Source organism: Carya illinoinensis, chromosome 14 (genome assembly GCF_018687715.1).
Source record: "Carya illinoinensis cultivar Pawnee chromosome 14, C.illinoinensisPawnee_v1, whole genome shotgun sequence".
Classification (NCBI taxonomy): domain Eukaryota; kingdom Viridiplantae; phylum Streptophyta; class Magnoliopsida; order Fagales; family Juglandaceae; genus Carya; species Carya illinoinensis.
Window position 1 is genome coordinate 3396069 of NC_056765.1, and position 18959 is coordinate 3415027.

Consider the following 18959-nt stretch of genomic DNA (forward strand, 5'->3'; position numbering starts at 1 on the left):
CTCTGTCTCCCCGCTCTCGTTCCCCCAGCGATCCTCCCTCGACCCACGCCGCCGGGCACAGCCCGTCGCCAGCGACCCCACCACGTAACTGCCACCTCACCTCGATGTCCGCCCCCTCCTTCTCCCCCAAACCCCATGCCGGAAATTTCCTTTTTTCCAAATCTGGCCTCACCTCTCTCTCTCTCTCTCTCTCTCTCTCTCTCTCTCTCTCTCTCTCTGTATCGCTGTCGCTAGGGGCTCCTTTTGCCACCACTCAGTCCGGCTCCACAATCGGGTGAGCTTCTCAACAGTTTAGGGTTTCTTTTTGCACAGCATACATTTACCATGCTATATATCCACATTATATGTATAGGCATGTATCTTATTGAGCGTTGATGTTTATGGTTTTGATTTGTGCTCCAGAGAGTACGCATTTGCCGATGTGGGAAATTTGGAACACTGCGCTAAGTACTTGAACCGGACGCTTGTTACGTACGGATTCCTGGCTTCTCTCGATCTGTTCGCCAATGATCCGGTCCGTTTTGATGTTGATCGTTGTTTTTGCTTCGCTCGGATTTGTATACGATATCATTTATTTACTTTAACCTGTTTTTTCCGTGCTTCGCAAGTTTCTGTTGCGAGAACTTGCAATTGTCTATACTCGTTGCTTCAACAGAGGCAGCGGGATGTTGAATTTAGAGACTCTGCTAGTGAGCAGAGACAGCGGCAAGTGCTTTGGCCTCAATCTCTGTCCTATTTTATTGTGTAAACGTGTCTGACTACCTCTAGTTCCGTTGATCACTTTTTGTTCAATGTTGCACTGTTGACATGTCCAATTAGTTTATCAATGTCGTTTATATGGTGCATTGATGAAAGATGATGAAAGATTATGGCGCTATATGTTAAGAGTTCAATACATGCAGGATGTCTTTGACCTGCCCTTTCACATGGCTAGAGATCAAATAGAGGAAAGTCTCCGAAATAAGATGACTTCCATAAAGGTTTTTTTTTTTTTTTTTTTTTTTTTGCCTTTTCTACAAATTCATCTTATGATTCCTATGGACAGTAAGATGTTAATTTATTTTCTTGTTTATGCTTTGACATTTGAAGGAGCGTATGGTTCAATTGCAAGATGCACAGAAAGGTGCTGAAGTTACTTCTGAATCAACTGAGAGGGAGCTTGAACTTGAAGCTCAACTTGTTGAGGCCAGGAGCATACTCCAAGAGCAGGTACTATACTCGTCTAATGTAAATTGGAGATATGCAATGCATTTTTCTTTTGGTTTCTAGATTAGGTAAATTTTTTTTATATGCTCCATAATATGATGGTGCATTTTTTTTATGATATGGATTACCTTCCAAGCAAAACTATATGTTATTCAGTTGAATGTTGAATAATTTGTTTTATGTTCATCCTCCAATTTAACCGTAGATTGCTTTCCTTATTTTTTCATTCTGCATCCACTATTCTATTTGGATTACCTTATAATTCATGCTTTACATGCAAGTTTTTAATTATATCTGAGATTCTGAATACTTAATGCAATAGGAGGGATTTGGCATTTTTTTTTCCTTCTTTTTTACACTTATTTTTTTTTCTTAGTTGAAGATTAATCAAAATACAATGATTGGTTCATTGCAGGCATCCATAATGTCTAAGCATCTTTCTAAGTCTGAGAGGCCAAGGTATTCCCATGTCCCTTCATTCCCTTATTTTATGCATAATGAAGGCAATGGCCATACTTAATTTGACCGGGATTCTATTAATTCATCACCAGTGCTTGTTTAGTTCATTCTTTACATCATATTTCTTCAACTCTAGCAACTGTACCCCATTTCAAGTAATCATTTTTGCAGTAACCAAATAGAGAGAGAACAAAGGAAATGGAAAGAAAGAGAATCATTTTCTTGAAAGAAAAGGGAGGTGGAATGAGTTTTGGGAATGGGGAGCCAAGGAATTTTGCTACCTTAGGTCAGTTAGAGTTAGTGCCGACGTTTGCCAGGGCTTTCATCCAAAGCTTATAACACTTCTCCACTTGGGAAATAGAAGGAATGGGTATCTTGGAGACAATGGAACCTCAACAGATGCCCGCACCCACACCCCCACACACACTGGGAGGGGGGGTCCAAGAGACTGTTTGATTGTTGTGTTGTTGTGCTGCTGTGCAGTTCAGAGAGGAAAAAGTGATTTTTTCCTCGTTATATTGTTTACAATGTAGAATACTGTATGTTCTTATTTGTACCGCAAATGAATGGTCCAGAATACTTAAGACTGATGTTTTTATATTTTTTTTCAAGAAACTATAGAAGTGTGCTTTTGCGATTTAAGCTCACTAAAAAAGCACATAATGGGCTTATTGGCAAAAGTGTGCATGTGTGCTTTTGTGATTTCCACTGGTTTTTTATGGTACTTTGTGTATTTTGGCAAAAGTGCATATGATCTTCTAAGGAATTCTTTTTGGGCTAAGAAATCTTGAAGAAAGTGCTAAAACTGTTGCTGAAAGTTCCTATCTTGAGTTCATCTTGAATGGTGTCATCATTCTATTGGGAGATATACTGTTAAGGGTAGTTATTAAATAAAGAAGCTCATGCTATGTGGAGCTCTTTCTTTAAGAGGTCCACACACATTTTAGTGAAAACCACGTTCTGCTTATAGGTTAAGATGAAAGCTAGTGGGTGATTGCTGTGATTTCTCTGTTTCCTTGTTGAAAAAGCATCTTCATCGAGTAGTTCTTCTATGTATCTGGTGATGTATTTTGGTCAATTATGATTCTTCCAATACGCTATGGCACCATCTAGAAGTGGTTGCTGCCAATAGATTTTGTTTTTGATGGTCTCCTTGTTCATTCTTGCGCATTACATATGTAGTTTTTTTCTTAATAAACTCATTTATTATTAATATCTAATTGCAAAGAAATCCTTGAATGCAAGTCTTTTAATATCATCATTTCATCATCTCCTGATGTGACATCATCCCCTAATATAATGTATAAAAGAAAAGAAGAGCCAAAAGAGTAGAGAGAGAGAGATGTTCTAGGTGCTCATTATGTGTTAAGATAAATGTGAGTTCCCTTTTGATAATGTGCTTTCTCATGTATTTTCTCAGGCACACTTGCTTGAAGGCCGTGCTAGTGCTGGTGCAAGTGTTGACTCGGCTAGACAGAACCTTGCTGCCACCTTTGTTAATGCTTTTGTAAATGCTGGCTTTGGTCAGGTAATGTGCTATAGGCTTGAGAAATAACATATGGTGTGAATTTTTGTGATATTGATTGTTTTTGTTGCAGGATAAGTTAATGACAGTCCCATCAGACAGTTCTAGTGGTGGCTCTTCTGCCAACTGGCTTTTCAAAAATAAGGAACATGGAAAGACTAGTGCTGCAGCAAGTCTTGTATGTCTTTTACTGCCCAGTTTATCTCTTCTTACTTCTTCAACCTATAAGTTGGATTCTCATTTCCTCTTGTCATAACAGAGTATGATTTTACTGTGGGATGTTGACGCTGGACTTGCCCAAATTGACAAGTACTTCCACCTAAGTGACAACCATGTTATTTCTGGTGCATTATTAGGAGTTGGGATTGTGAACTGTGGCATCAAGAATGATTGTGATCCTGTGAGTTCTATTAAATATCTTCCTTTGCACAGAGAACACATGATCTTGAATTGTATCTCATTTTTTACTCTGCTTCTTTTATCAGGCTCTGGCACTTCTAGGTGATTACGTAGATAAGACTATCCTAGAAATTTTAGCAGTACTTTAAAATGTATCAAGCTACCCCTCCGTCTATATAAATTATAATGTAAATGAATTTATAATTTGACTTGGGTAAGGATCCTTGGGTACTTTGTTGTTATTTTCTATGTACCCTTTTTATTATTAAGTAAAGGGAATTAAATCCTAGAAGATATACTAACTTTGCTTCTAATACAGATTAATTAATTACTGAAACTGTATGTTTCAGTAGTAATTATTTTTTTTAATTTCGTAATTAAGTATTTGCAGCGATTTTTAGTCGTTGCAACTAGGCCAAATTCGTTGCAAATCATCAGTTTCAGCGATTTTAGTCCTTGAAAAAAATGCAAAATGCAACAAAGGAAGTAAGCGTTGCTTTTGGGCATTTGCAGCGCTTTTTATTTTTTGCAGCGATTTTCGTCCTTGCAAAAAGTGTCAAATGCAGCGCTAGAATGGTATGTTGCTTTTGACGTATACAAATTGCAGCGCTTATAAATCAATTGCAGCGATTTTAAGTATTGCAAAAAATCGCAAAAGTAACGAACCAAATGTAGCGCTGCTGTTGTTGGGGGCTATTGCAGCGAAATTTAATGATATAGCAAGGATAAATTTCGCTGTAATTGATCAAATGTAGCGCCATGGCAGTCACATGGGGTGGCCTTTTGCAGCGTGAAATTAGTGAGTTTGTAGCGGTTTAAAAACGCTGCAAATGAAGTCTTTTGCAGCGTTTTTTCAATAACGTTGCTATTGATTAAAAATATCACTTTTATACTGTCGAACATGCAAGGAGGGTAATAACGCTGCAATTGATCAATTACAGCGTTTTTTGAATGTATTTGCAACGATTTTAACCGCTGCAAAAGGGCTAATTTCTTGTAGTGATAAAATCTACTTTTTGACTAATCACAATAAATTAATACATATATTAATGTACAAGTGTGCTTGTAATTAGATTTTTCCTTAAAAAATATCTGATAAGAGAAAACGCATGAAGTAGGCCGGCTTACAACATTTATTACTCGTTACAATAGTTAGCATTATAGAGCTCCCTTCATGTACGAGCGTACATATGTTTTTACAAGGATATGCATATGAAGATTGCTCTTTGACCCTTTATATATGCCAAAACTCATGCTAGACTAAACAAGAAATTCTCACGATTTAGGTAATTTGCTCCCAATTTTTTAGTCGAATGTGTTCATGAGTTGCATATTATAGCTAGCTTCTCACTAAATTTCTAGATAAGCATTCGGATCTTCAACCATGTATTTCTTTTTTTTCCTCCATCTGATGCTTTATGAGACTTTCAATATTGTTCTTAGTTTTCCAAAATGAAAGCTAGCTTGGTATCTATTGGCTGTAAGAGCAACTTGCCCTACTTCCAATATAATTAGCATATATTCTTGCCTTTTAACTTGGGCATGTGGAGGCTGGCATCAGCCAAAATTAGTTGAATATCCGGACCTATAACCGTCCAATATTTTAAGAGAAGTGTATAGGCATAAAAAATTCTCACAAAAATAAATTTATAAACTGATGTGATTTTCGATGATACGTACATTAAGTCTACTTTACAATAAAAATCTAATGTACCACACAGTGTCAAGTTAGTTTATGATTTTATTTTTATGGAATATCTTCGTGGTTAAAGTATTTATCATGTTTTAAATAATCAAATGCCATATTAATCAAGTTTCTGGCCAAAATTAAAAGTAGTTATGTTGATGATCTTGATTTATAGATTAGTTTTCAGGACAAAGTAGAATATTGTTGATCAGAAAAAGATGCTGTTAACTGTGTACAACAGTACAAGTTGTTCCATGAAGAACAAAGGCTCCGCTAGGGAATTCAGGAAAGACCAAAAAGCAGCCACTGGTCTCTCACCATCACCTCAAAACCAGCACAAAACCATAAGAAAGCAAGCCAATTAGGCCAAATATTGGAAAAAAAACAAGAGAAAAAAATGCTGAGAAACCTTGAGTTACACTTCAGTACTCGCCAAGCCATGATCTTGGTTATGAGACTACTCTCTTCTCTTTTATTCTCTCTCTTATCTTCTCTTAGCAGCCATGGATACCCAATCAACACATTCATCTATGCAGGCTGCTCTCAAGAAAAATACCAACCCAATTCACCCGTTGAAGGAAATCTCAACTCTTTTCTAACATCGGCAGTCAGCTCGTCTTCTCAACTTTCTTACAACAGCTTCGCTGCAGGAAATGGAAGCTCCACAACACCCGATGACAGTAGCATAACTGGCTTATACCAGTGCAGGGGGGATTTGAAGATCTTTGACTGTTCGAAATGCATTGAAAGTGCAGCAAGTCAAATAGCCTTAGTCTGTCCATACTCTTATGGGGCTTCTCTGCAACTCGAAGGCTGCTACATAAGATATGAGCATGTTGATTTCTTGGGAAAGCTTGACACAAGTCTTAGGCATACTAAGTGCAGTAAAAGTGTAAGCAATGATTTTGAGTTCTTTAGGCGTAGAGATGGCGTTCTTGCTGATTTGCTAGGGGCCATTGGATTTAGAGTGAGTAGTTTCGGTTCAGTGCAAGGTTTTGCACAGTGTGTGGGGGATTTGAACCCAACAGATTGCTCTTCTTGTCTTGCGGATGCTGTTGGAAAGTTGAAGAATGTATGTGGATCAGCTACTGCAGCGGACGTGTATTTGGCGCAGTGTTATGCTCGGTACTGGGCATCTGGCTACTATGATGCCTCTTCAGGTACATGCAGCTAGCAACTCATTTCTTTCTCCATTTCTTATTAAACAGGAAGACCTTCATTTCCATTTTTTTGAAGGAAAAAACTAGGAAAAATTTTTTATCTGTCATTTTACCTCTTTATAAATTAGAGCCACAGATTAATTAGATAGATCATTACAAGTCTGTGTGTGTGTGAGAGAGAGAGAGAGAGAGAGAGAGAGAGAGAGAGAGAGATCTTGAAATCTTTTGCAGAACCAATTGTCAAAATGTTATCTTTCTATGTATTAAAGCATTAAGGGGCACTGGTAACTTGTGCTGCTGCTTTGGGGGACCTCCATTCTAAGTGCCATTCCTTTCCTCTCTTGCATCTTTTAAAGTTTTTTAATCTTTTCGGTTGCAAAAGGTTTTGTTCTCTTATTTTATTCTTAGACCACCAACGAGTCAATTGATCTACCCATTTCAACTTGCCTAATCTCCAATATTCATCTTTTTATCAATATTAATTATTACCTCTACTTTTTGATCTGAACTGCATGTAGATTCCTCTAACGAGGATCAAGTGGGAAAAACAGTAGCAATTATTGTTGGGATACTAGCAGGTGTAGCCCTTTTCATCGTTCTTCTCTCAATTTGCCGAAGAACCATGGGTAAATTTTCTTAATTATTTTAATTCTAAATCTTTTGCTTATTATTAACTAAAATATTTTTGATAAAACGTACATAAATGGTACTGATTATATTAGGAGCAATATTCATTAATATATCTAACATATATACAGGTTAAGGAGATTGAAGATATGGCCCGCTTAATTAATTTCTTTCCGTTAATTATCGAAGCTGGTTAATTCTCACTAGGCCTGAAAACTGAACTGGACGATGGCGGTCGGTTCCGACGATTCCTGTTCATGTCAGCCAGTGATAACCCATGTTGCAAAGGTTGGCAAATCTTTGTATCATCGATCGTATTATTCTTGTGACACTACTATTTAAGTTCTCTTCGTACTTTACTTTTTGGCAATTGTGATTGAATTTCTTTCTTTTCTTAAATATTTTTTCTTGCTAATTCGAAATGATTGTGCACAAAAGGTGACGCTGGATGTTATCTTCTGGTATAAAGTAACACTCTGATCCCCATTAACTTACAAAAGAAGAGACGGGCTGCCGATTCCATTCTCTTGATCACGCTATCCAACAAAATCCCGTCGGTACTACTTTTCAATATAATGTTCTTAAAGTACCACTTTTAATTTTCTGAAGCTATATGTCATGTTTCTATATATTCGATCTATTATGTTAGGAAATTCTGCATGATTATTATGTAAATGATTTATATAAACTTAAAGTCATCCACTCCTTTTGAAAAAAACTTTATAAATTTGAGACCAGATCTATTATGTACGCTCTAAGATTATATCTAATATTACTGATTTCTCTTCTTTTTGTTTAGTAGTTTTGTATATTAACCAAGATCATATAGTTTTTGTTTAATCATTTATTTTTAGGGCAGTGCTAGGGATCCCGCTACCTCATCCAGCTAATACTTTTTTTTTATAGTTTTTTTTTACATAATTTTTTTAACACTCTTAAATATTTTTAGGAAAAGAAAAAAATTCACAATATTATTAAAAATTATTTTCTTAATCACTAAGTTAAAAAACAAAAAAATGGATCCTCCAGTCGGATCCCAAGCATTTTCCTTATTTTTAATTATGAACCTCATTTTTTATTTTCAAAATGAATGTTTAGAATTTGCATGCCCTAAAATTATATCTAATATTACTGATCTCTCTTCTTTTTGTTTAGTAGTTTTGTATAACCAAACTCATATAGTTTATGTTTAATGTAGATTTCCCTCATATTTCTTACCCCAATTCCTCTGAGGATAAAAGAGTGAGCCCACAAAACTTATTTGACCCACGACACATATCATTAAGACGGATTGGGTCATAGACTAATTTATTAAAGATCATGATTCATGGGAGCCCACAAAACTGCCGATCGATTAGAGCGAGAGAAAGCAAATTTAAAACAAGATTGCAATGGTTTGAATAATCTGGGAGACCTTGGAACATATCAACCCCTTAATATCCACTATATATATATAGTCTATGATCTTTAGCGTCATAAATAATTTTATCTTATTTTTCTCGAATGCTTTTTTATCATCTTTAGACACGTCCACATCGATTGAGTGTGACGCATTTTAAATGTTTTTATAGATAAATATATATGATAAAATTACTTATTAATTACTAAATGAGTAATTACTGTACGTGTTTAAGAATGATAAAATATATATGACTTATTAATTACTATACGTACGTGTTTAAGAATGATAAAATTCAAGATGAAAAACAACATTTATTTGCGACAGACATGGTTCGACCTCGGAAGGGCGGCGCCTTTGTTGTTGAAAGATTAACAGTACTAATCAGCTTTGAACTTGCTTCCTTTATGTTGGACCCATGCATGCATCCGCGCGAGGGTTGAATAATGTTTAGGACTTTCTCTATTTCATACCATGCAATAGAAGAAAGTCCAAAATGGTATGCAATAGAGAAATTAAAGTCCAGAATGACATATATAACCTAATTATGAGTAATGATAGTGTTTAGCCGATCGAAGAGGATTCTTAATTAATGGCCCACCAATTACTACAAACTCAATTACTCTCAATTCTCAACAGAAGGATTAAGGAAAAGATCAAGGGACAAAGTCTCTCATGTTAAACTTCCTATACAAGTTTTGAATTGATGAAAAAGATTGCATGTCTCCCTGATTTGTATATAACGGCCTATATATAACTACAATTAGGTCTACGGCGAAGTACGGCCAATAGACTAAAAGGAATAAAATAACAAAATTTGAAGAAGAACGACAGCATGCGATCTTTGAGATACGATCTGTATTATTACTTTTTTTTTTAGTTTAAGATTACTGATGACTATAAAGATATATATAGTAAGTATATGGAGAAGACATAATTGTTTTAAGCATTGACATAATTAACCATAATTGCCTCTTGTTTCAAAAAGAAGAGAACGTACGGATTATTCACATGATTTTATTTCATGGTCAGAACTTCAAACAATTAATTAATAAAAAAAAAGCTAAGATCACCATATTGTGTTCTAAGTCAAAGAAAAGGAACTCATGCAGTATACATAGTTATTATACTTCTTGCTTATATGTATATATTATGTATATATATATATATATAGGTTATAGGTACGTAGGTGTGGACTGTTACGCATGCATGTTTTTTTTTCTCTTAAGATGGGGAGATAAGTCATGAGGTTTTTTATTCTATAATTAAGGTCAATTTATCGCGTACGTTTGCTTGAAGGTCTGGACATTCACGTTAACGTCTTTGATTCTCATCCGCACATCTATTATTAAGTACAATGAATTAATTGCTTACTGTTCGATGACTAATATTTTTCCTAAAAAGTTATGGACATAGCTTTTTATTGTTGAAAAACTCTACTCATGATCAAGATCCTCACATACCACACATAGTAACACATATAATTTTTTATTTTTTTATTTATTTTTTCTCTTACCAAATGTGTAGTGTATGGATGATAAGTAAAAGAATTTAATTAGTTTACGAATAATAAAACCAAAAAAATTAAAAATTAAAAAATATAATAAAAAAGTGTAGTATATATGTGGTACTGATGGTGAGTAGCAAAACATGTTATTAATTTTTCTCTTTCATGTAGAAAACCAGAAAACTATATGTATGTATACATGTATGTATGTATAATTCTATAAAGAAAAACATATATTATATGGTAAGTAGTAGTACTCATAATTAAGTAGTTGGATGAGCTGATCAGAAATGAACAAGCTATAGCTAGTTCTTGACTAATATCCATAAATATTATTAATTGCCTATCGAGTAGTTTCAGGACACGGTTTGAATCCTGCGTATACGTATGTACTCGGTTTTAGTGTTAATTATCTATCAGGTTGTTTTCAAACCAAGAGATATATATGATCATTAATGAATAAATTAAGCAACATATATATTTGAGTACAATATTTGATACATGATGTATAATACTCCAATTAATAATTTAAATATTGCCTTGTCTTCGTTTTTAAATAGTACAACAATCAACTCACAATTTTCATACCAGGAGGAACTCGATTTAGTACCTCAATGGTTATTAAGAATTAATGTACAACTTGAAACAATAATTGAAACGAATTATTTGAAGGCATACGTGAATTAAACAATTTATTTGCAACCAAATTACGCGCGCCCAACCAGCAAGCTAGAGACCGGCTGTGTAAGGAACGTTGGTGGCTGGCAACCAGGAACCGCCGGCGATGAAGTTTGCTACGGTGAATTGAGAAGCCGTGGATGCACTAGTAATGACATGGTAGCCTGGCCACTTGACCCTTTTGGCGGTGGATGAGCCTGGCCCTGTGTTGGCATATTCCCCATAATACAATGTTTTGAGGGCAAAATCACCGCTCCACTCCATCCACCCAGCAGGGTTAATGAAACTATCTAGATAGGTTTTCATGAACACTGTGCGTGAGTACGCCTTCCATGGCCTCCCTAGATACACCTTGACCGAGCTTTGGGAAGGCTTTAAATCAGAAGCTGCTGTGACTGTGCTATCGTGGATGGAAATCCCAGTGTTTTGATTAGCGTCAGTTCTTCCCTGGGCAGTGACAGTGATGGTCTTGTTAGGTGGGTAACGTCCATAGATGTTACATTTTTGTAGAACAACAGCGGAATTTCCGAAGATAAAGTCTACTGTCCCATAAATGTCACATTCCCTGTAAAATTGCCTGTTGGAATGGACATAAAGAGTGTCTTGGTATCCTTCAAAGCTGCACTTGTAAAATACCGAGAGATCCGATCCTGAACGCAGGGCCACGGCCTGGTGATTTGCTGCTCCGGCTGTATTCCGGATTGTGATGTCTCGGCCGATGAATCCATCTCCCACGACAGCTGCAAAAATATATAAAATTATACTACGTCGTAGATGGTGTGTACATACATACACACACATATATAATATATATATATATAGTATTGGCAGAAAATTAGGATCATCCGATCGAGATTTAAAACATGAAATTCTCTCGTCCATAGAGCTACAGACAGGTTCTATCTGGCGGTAGTTAATTATGTATCTTGTCATTTTCGAGATGATGATCGTGATGACCACACGCAAAACAGTACACGTTTTCAAAAATCAGCTTGACCAATTAAAGTCAAACCTACCCGTATTAATATATATTAATTAGCTCTGAATTTTGCGACTCAGCACCTTTGCACCCTTAAATTTATATCTATATATCTATATCTATATATATTATGACATTTTCTACTATCCAGCTGGCATGGTAATTTTATTATTTAAATAATATATAATTAAAAAGGTCTATAATTTATAGTTCAGTTTCTTGATCATGACCCTTGACTTTCATGCAAATTCTCTTTGTGTATTTAATTATTTGAGTATTATCAGAACAGTAATTAATAAATTAAGCTGTCGTTTTTATGAAGAAAAAAGCTCAGCTTCATGCGCAAGCAATTAACTTTGTGCAAGTAGACTTGAGAGATTCTATCGTCAAGCTAGCCTAATTCCAATGTGCATGCAGCATGCTTAACATGAAGAAAAATAATTTAATGGTCATATATATAAGGTAAATTTATATAACAGAAAATTTTAGTACTTTATAATCGTCCTTTTCAAGTCCCAACATCCAAAAATTTACTAATTTTACGGTAGAGAAATGATACTTGCAATTATAAGAGTACACGGTCATTTAAAAAAAAAAAAGTACGGGACTTATATAAAAAAAATTAATTTTTAATAGTAAATTTCACTCGTTTTCAAAGCGACTGTATGATATTTATGCATTCCACAACTGTACATAATATTACTCTTTAAAATAATATTAAAAAATAAAATTAGAAAAATTTATATATTTGCATAGATAATAGTAGCACTACTCATGCATGTGGACTGAACTACTCACAGCTAGCACTTAATTTTGTATTTAATAAGAATAACTTTATTTAAAAATCTTTACGTACATACTATTTATATGATATAATTTGATTTGAAATATAAATTATAAAATTTAAATCTTAGAAATCAAATTATACCATATAGCCTATATTAGATGTGTTTGGTATAAAGTGCTACAAATAGTATTACTCATTTAGTAAATCTAGATTTTGGTCTCCAAAAATCTCATCCCTACCGGTCTATATATTTATATATATGTATATTATATATTTTATATAAAATAATAATTTATACAAATTTCGAATACACAAGGCTCACATAGTCCCTTTGTAATAATATAGTTTTTAAGTTTGTTAATAAGGTTTCTTGCGCATGCGTTAGCTGATTATTTCATCTTTGTGAACGCTAGCTAGCTAGCTATCCAGTTCTACGTACGTTTTTCTTAGCTCATTCACACCCCTCTGAACTAATTTTCTAAGCCATGTCTCTCAAAGTCCAAATTATCCAGCACACTCAAGCAGAAGTTATTGGCAGTGAACAAAATTCAAGGAAATTGAATTAATTGCTTACCAACAGTTGCTGACTTGAACGTCGTAGAACCTCCTCCAACACTTTTGCTCCCTGTGACTATCGTCTTTCCTATGCCATCTCCCACCAACATAATGTTCTTCAACTTTATCTCAACGTTTTCTTTGTACGTCCCTTGTTTCACGTATATTACATACCTCCCGCTTCCCGATCGCTTTGACGCTGCGCTGATAGCATCCTTTATCGTCGTATAATCTCCTGATCCATCTGTGGCCACCACGATGTTGGCCTGAGAAGCCGGAGAAGAAGACTGCAGGAGTTTCCGGTCCCCGCCCTTGACCCAAGTCGGGAACCCATCTTTGTAGCTTTGTTCGGAATATGGAGCACGGTTCGTAGCCAAAGTGTTGCTGATTAACTTCGAAACGTTGTTTGACATTAGGGGCAAGATATAGTCGTTGACCCCCAGCTCGATGAACCCGGCTCGGCACGTCTCGAGGTTGGTTAGAGCCGTGCTGAGCCATGTTTGAGCATCGGTTTGGGTGCATTTTGAGCTAGGGTCGGCTGTTTTGTTGAGCCGGAGGATGGTGTTCTCGTAGAGCTCGAGGCAATCCGCCCATGCAGTCTTTTCAAAAGTGTTCTGGCACTTGGTGCCTAGAGAAATTAAGTTGGTGTGAGCTTTGGTGGCACGTTCAAGGGCAAGTTGCTTTGAAATCTCGAGAAAATCTGACTTTTTCGTGATGGGGGTGTGGTTGGGGTACTTCTGGCTCAAGAAATGCTCGCATGGCATAGGGTTTGGGGTTTGGCTACACCATTTCTTCACATCTTCTGAAGAGTAGCCAAAAATGGTTGTAGAGAGAAAGAGAGGCAAAAATAAAAGCGTTAAGAGTTTTCGAAGTGCCATCATCATGTACTACGTACTAATTGGCCTTTCAATTGGAGGGGAGGTATTGGAAGAATTGGATGGACGATTAATGGACAATTTAGATGGACTTAAACTGAGAGATTGAGAGTGCTTTTGAGGCTTGAATGGGCTTAGGTGTCATCCAAGGGCTACTTTATATAGAGGAGGTGACACACGAAAAGTCGTCAAACTAAGGGTACTATACCTAGCTATATTATAATTGATGGTATTCACAACTTTTTATTCCCTTACTTTGCTCCTTATTTTTTTTTATGAGTTCAGCGGTTATTTTTATGTATTTTTTATGTATTATATTAATGTAATTAATTAAACTAATTATTTTATATTAAAAAAAAGTCATGCAAATAATCACATTAATAAAATATATAAAGAAAATATAAAAATAACTGTACATAAAATTTTATTTTATTTATTGGAAGTAGTTCGATCTATGTATGTATAATTTTTCAAAATGAAATTAATTATATATATAGCGTACATAACAATCTGGGGTACTTATTATTGACGTTGTTTCAACTCTAAAAATAATCCATTTTTTCATCGATCGAATTCTCTTCTAGCTAGCTTTCATATGATCATATGGTGCATGGGATCACTTACCACATGAGAAAGGGGATCGAGGTATACGTTAAGGACAAATATGTTTGAGAGACGACATGTATGTTAATAATAATATTTTTTACCATGTTTTATGGTATTATCCATCCAATCAGGAATAATTAATTTTGACCAACTTTAGATGTGTTGACCTGATCAGAAAATCCATGGACATATATATATATATATACCTGCAGGGAAGAAACGCGTTGCTTGCGCAGACATATGTGCAGGTCTGCAAGTAAATCCGGGGTAGAGCTTTTGGTGAATTCGTGATGCTCTGTTGATGGGAAATATAATCTGTGGTTTTATATGGTCGGCATGCATGCATGCATGACTAGATTCTCCGATATAATTACAACATGCATTTATATATATATATATATATATATTCGTTTTTTCAACCAAACACGGCCACTTGGTATGGGTATTTATAATATATAGTAATAATACACGGCTGGCCTATATTTTGATTGATGACTCTTTTTTTTTTTGTTACTGTCTCTTTGGAACCAAGAGAATTTTAATTACGTAAACAACATGCAGTACTCGGCCATTAATTGCAGGAGAAAAGCAGGACTACTAGTCATATTATTATTCTATTATTGAGTCAGTCAAAAGGCTCGATCTCAATCATTCGAAGGTAGATAGGTTTAAAAGTTGTAAACGAATAATGATATATATATATAGTTTCTAGAATTAATTGACAGTCTGACCTGCATGTATCATGCATTCAAAAACCATGCATGCATTATTTCAAAAACTACAGACGACGTAGGAGCCAATTAATCTGAAAAAACCAGCCACGTCTCATAACCTCTTAAATTACCAGTTGAATTTTTCTCACATGCATGCATATTGAATTGGATGGTCAATGTAATGTATTAATGGTCATGGCAAAATTCCAATTTCCCTTTGATTAACGATTCGTACACCATAGACGCCGGCCTTCTTGTACCATTGGACGACGTTTATCATGAATTATTCATGTTTACATATATATGGTACTACTTATTAGTTTATAATTAATTATATCCCATGGTTAATTGGTTTATGACAACCTCGGTCGACGATCGTCAACCTAGGTGTTTGTTTGTTTGTTTTTTGTTCTCAAACGAGTTAAGTACTTGTGGTTAAACTGTTAATTGCAAATCATTGACTCCTTCCAATTAAGCCATTGATAATTCGATCCTTATCTTGAACTGGTTCTTGATTAAGTACTAGTACTACTGTATCAGCCCCCATGCATTTAATATCTATATATATACAAATTCTACTTATCATTCTCATGCTACATGCACGTACACCACACACACACACACACACGAATTACATCATTTACTCAACTACAAATTAATTATGCCTTGCTGCGTACGTACTCCTATATCGATCATTCGTCATTGGTTGTAGATTAAGTGCAAGAAGTTCATGTCTAAGTGCAAAAAAAAACAAATGAAAAAACAAAAAAGAATGCAACAAAATGAAAACAATTAAGCTCTCAAGTTGTTGTTTGGATTTGAGGATTAATTTAAGTACCGGAAGCAGAGAGATCATATATCATTATAAAAAAAAAAATATCCATGATATGAACTTGATCACTACAAGAAAAATGGCCTTATTTTGGTTGCTAATAGTCTTTTCGCCGCTATAAATTGGCCGCAAAAGGCCATTTTTCTTGTAGTGGATGCACAAATAGACATGATATGAATTAGTATATATGACCTATATAATTTATTACTAGTACTCGTATATGATTAAATTATAAGCAGTAAATTTTATATATAGGATCCATCTAACTGAGGTTCTTTTTAATAAACTTGAGACAGAGCTACTATGTGTGTGGCTACCGACTCTTCTTAAAAAAAAAAAAAAAGATCCATCTTATTTATATATATTTATCTTTCTCCCATTTAAAACACTCAAATTCGAACAAAAGCTTGAAATTAGAACCTTCTTGATCCGAGGGGTATAGCTAGCTAGGCACCCAAGCGTAGGTAATTGATCTATATTTTTTGATAATTTCCTCTATTTATCATTCATTTTGCATATATATATATATGCCTAGCTAGATTAATCATGTATACGGTCATGGATATGATCATGCATGCATTCGATCTGCCTGAGCTTATATATATATATGATTAAAGTGTAGTACTAACATCGATCTGAGCTATGATCTTATTATATATATATATATATATATATATATAATATATGCAACTCGTACTACTAGTGTTGGTCCAGACTAATTCAATAATTGAATCGTTTCGCCGAACAACCATATTAATAGTGCTAGCTGCTCCCGCCAATTATATGGCATTAATTACTTCTTGGTTTATTTATTTATTGCATGGCCCTATATGTTTATGGATGGAATAAAAAGTAAAACGAATCAGCAAATCATGAATTCATGGCCTCATTCCGACGCAGTCAATGAATCTACCATGCACTACTACTCTTGCATGTAATTAATTATTACACTACAAGAAAAATGGACTTTTGTAACCAATTTATAGCAACGAAAATGCTATTTTGGTTGTATTTATAGCAACAAAAAGACTATTAGCAACCAAAATAAAAATAGTCTTTTTGTTGCTATAAATTAGTTACAAAAGTCCATTTTTCTTGTATTGTTATTGCTTACTTAAGAGGAAATTAATTATATATCATGTATATTATATGGTATGGCGCCTAGATTAATTAATTCCAATCTGGCTCAACAGAAAGTACTAATTAATTCTTTGTTCTTAGTTCATCCTGTCTTTCCTTTATTGGAACAAAGCCTAGCTGCAGACTGATCGATGTGTCGAGTATGTATCCTCATCCTTTTAAGGTGTTAATACTGTAAAAGGATTTGTAAGTGATTATATATAGAAAAAATATATTCATCATAATAATTCTCATCATCTACTCATCATCTTATGATGTGGCATTAGATAATAAGTTTACAAATAAAATATAACAAATAATCTTTAATCATCTAATGTCAATTATAGGATAATGGGAGGATGCTGAGAATTAGGATGATGAGTACCATAAAATACAGTTTGGTATAATTTTAAAAAAGAAAATATCCCTACACGAGTTTTTCTACTTATAAGCCAGCGTGGATGATACATATACTGATGATCTTTACGTACACAATTGACATGACATGATTTAATTTGTAAGAAATTTAAATCTTTTTTTTTTTTTTTTTTACGAATTAAGTCTTGCCATGTCAACAACGTTCATGGAGGGTGTGCTTTACAGTACACCGGCAGCTTACAAAGAGAATTTGCCTTCCTATATATAGCTAATTAATTAGTTAATTCATTTCCTACAAGGCAACATTAATTAGTGGGTATATTAATAGTTGTCTAATGAATGAATATTGCAGAGGTTCATGATCTGATTAATTAATTTACATGATCATGATCGGAATTCCTATCCGCTCACTGCATAGAATTTTAAGTATTGATCAACACGCATACTGCCTTTAGATATGGATGGATATCTAACATCAAAGTTTTTCTTTATTACTAATTAATAAACAAGATTATCTGTTTCGTGCATTTCTGAAGTACTTGCTATTATATTATATATAACTCATGAAATGCTGCAGGCTGCTGATCTACCTGATTTATCAGTCAATTAACATAGCTTTACCCCAGCATTTAATTACTATTAAACTACCGATTAGCTAGCTTTTAGGATAATTAGTAATTTAATTTGATATTAATTAGAGATATACTAAATATAATACCAAAATATTCTAACTCTATTAATATATTAATAAAATATTTCACGTGTTAGAATTTGACTCAATATGTACGTCCTAAAAGGAAAAGCCGTATGTGGAGACGATAGACTCGATTGCCATCTCTTTTCATCAGCTTAAGTTCTTTGGAATACTTTTACCATAATATTGTATAAGAATTTCCATTAAACGACGTCAGTGGTCAAGAAAGAATGTCGAATATGCTAGAATTTGGCCGGTCATGGCTAGATCGAACTCAGCATGCATGGCCAGTTCTTCATGATCATCTCATCATGCTGCTTCAAAAGATCATAGATGGATAGAACCTGTCTTTGTGGACGTTTTCATTACACGTCGGAAAAGAATCACATCACTAAAAAATTGATGAGATCAATCTTGAAACCTTCAGAAAGCCCCATCCTATGCCACAATGAAAAGGTCAAACAAATATGTACATGACTAATTGGAGATAATAAAAACCATGCAATTAATTAATAAAATTCAAAGCTAAAAAGAAATTACAAAGAAAAATCATCAGTTGTAAATGTATGAATTTTATTTAAGTACTTAAAAGATCAGATCAGTTCGAATATCATCAGTAAACGATCAAAGAAAACGATGTTTGAAAAAATTATGTGTTTACTTACACGTAAATATTAAGGCTAGTGGGAAACCGGCATAGTTGAAGGAACCGTTAATTCAACATTATTATTGGATATCAAATAATATTTGCAGTTTTAGAGTGTATAAGAATCG

The 18959-nt window shown here is 34.5% G+C and overlaps 3 protein-coding genes across 4 annotated transcripts; 2 read left to right on the forward strand and 1 right to left on the reverse strand.

Moving 5' to 3' along the window:
- Positions 1–1603: 1603 nt before the first annotated feature.
- LOC122294697 (26S proteasome non-ATPase regulatory subunit 2 homolog A-like) lies at positions 1604–3753 on the forward strand. The gene is made up of 6 exons (XM_043103615.1): positions 1604–1665; positions 2448–2544; positions 3047–3193; positions 3264–3368; positions 3450–3590; positions 3676–3753. Exons 1-6 carry the CDS (start codon positions 1604–1606, stop codon positions 3736–3738), a joined length of 615 nt encoding a protein of 204 aa, XP_042959549.1. The 3' UTR covers positions 3739–3753.
- A 1787-nt stretch (positions 3754–5540) lies between these two features.
- LOC122293435 (plasmodesmata-located protein 8) lies at positions 5541–7833 on the forward strand. 2 transcript variants are annotated; one of them, XR_006237275.1, is made up of 4 exons: positions 5541–6436; positions 6955–7062; positions 7195–7351; positions 7502–7833. XR_006237275.1 is itself a non-coding variant. In XM_043102010.1 (3 exons), the coding sequence occupies exons 1-3, from the start codon at positions 5674–5676 to the stop codon at positions 7197–7199; spliced, it is 876 nt and encodes a 291-aa protein (XP_042957944.1). In that variant the 5' UTR covers positions 5541–5673; the 3' UTR covers positions 7200–7446. The 2 variants fall into 2 exon arrangements, 1 of the variants encoding a protein (XP_042957944.1); XM_043102010.1 differs by lacking the exon at positions 7502–7833 and having other exon boundaries at positions 7195–7446.
- Positions 7834–10462: 2629 nt separating this feature from the next.
- On the reverse strand, positions 10463–13981 carry LOC122293299 (pectinesterase 2-like). Its single transcript, XM_043101831.1, has 2 exons — positions 12988–13981; positions 10463–11387 (listed from the first exon to the last, which is right to left on the reverse strand). Exons 1-2 carry the CDS (start codon positions 13850–13852, stop codon positions 10699–10701), a joined length of 1554 nt encoding a protein of 517 aa, XP_042957765.1. The 5' UTR covers positions 13853–13981; the 3' UTR covers positions 10463–10698.
- Between the last annotated feature and the right edge of the window lie 4978 nt (positions 13982–18959).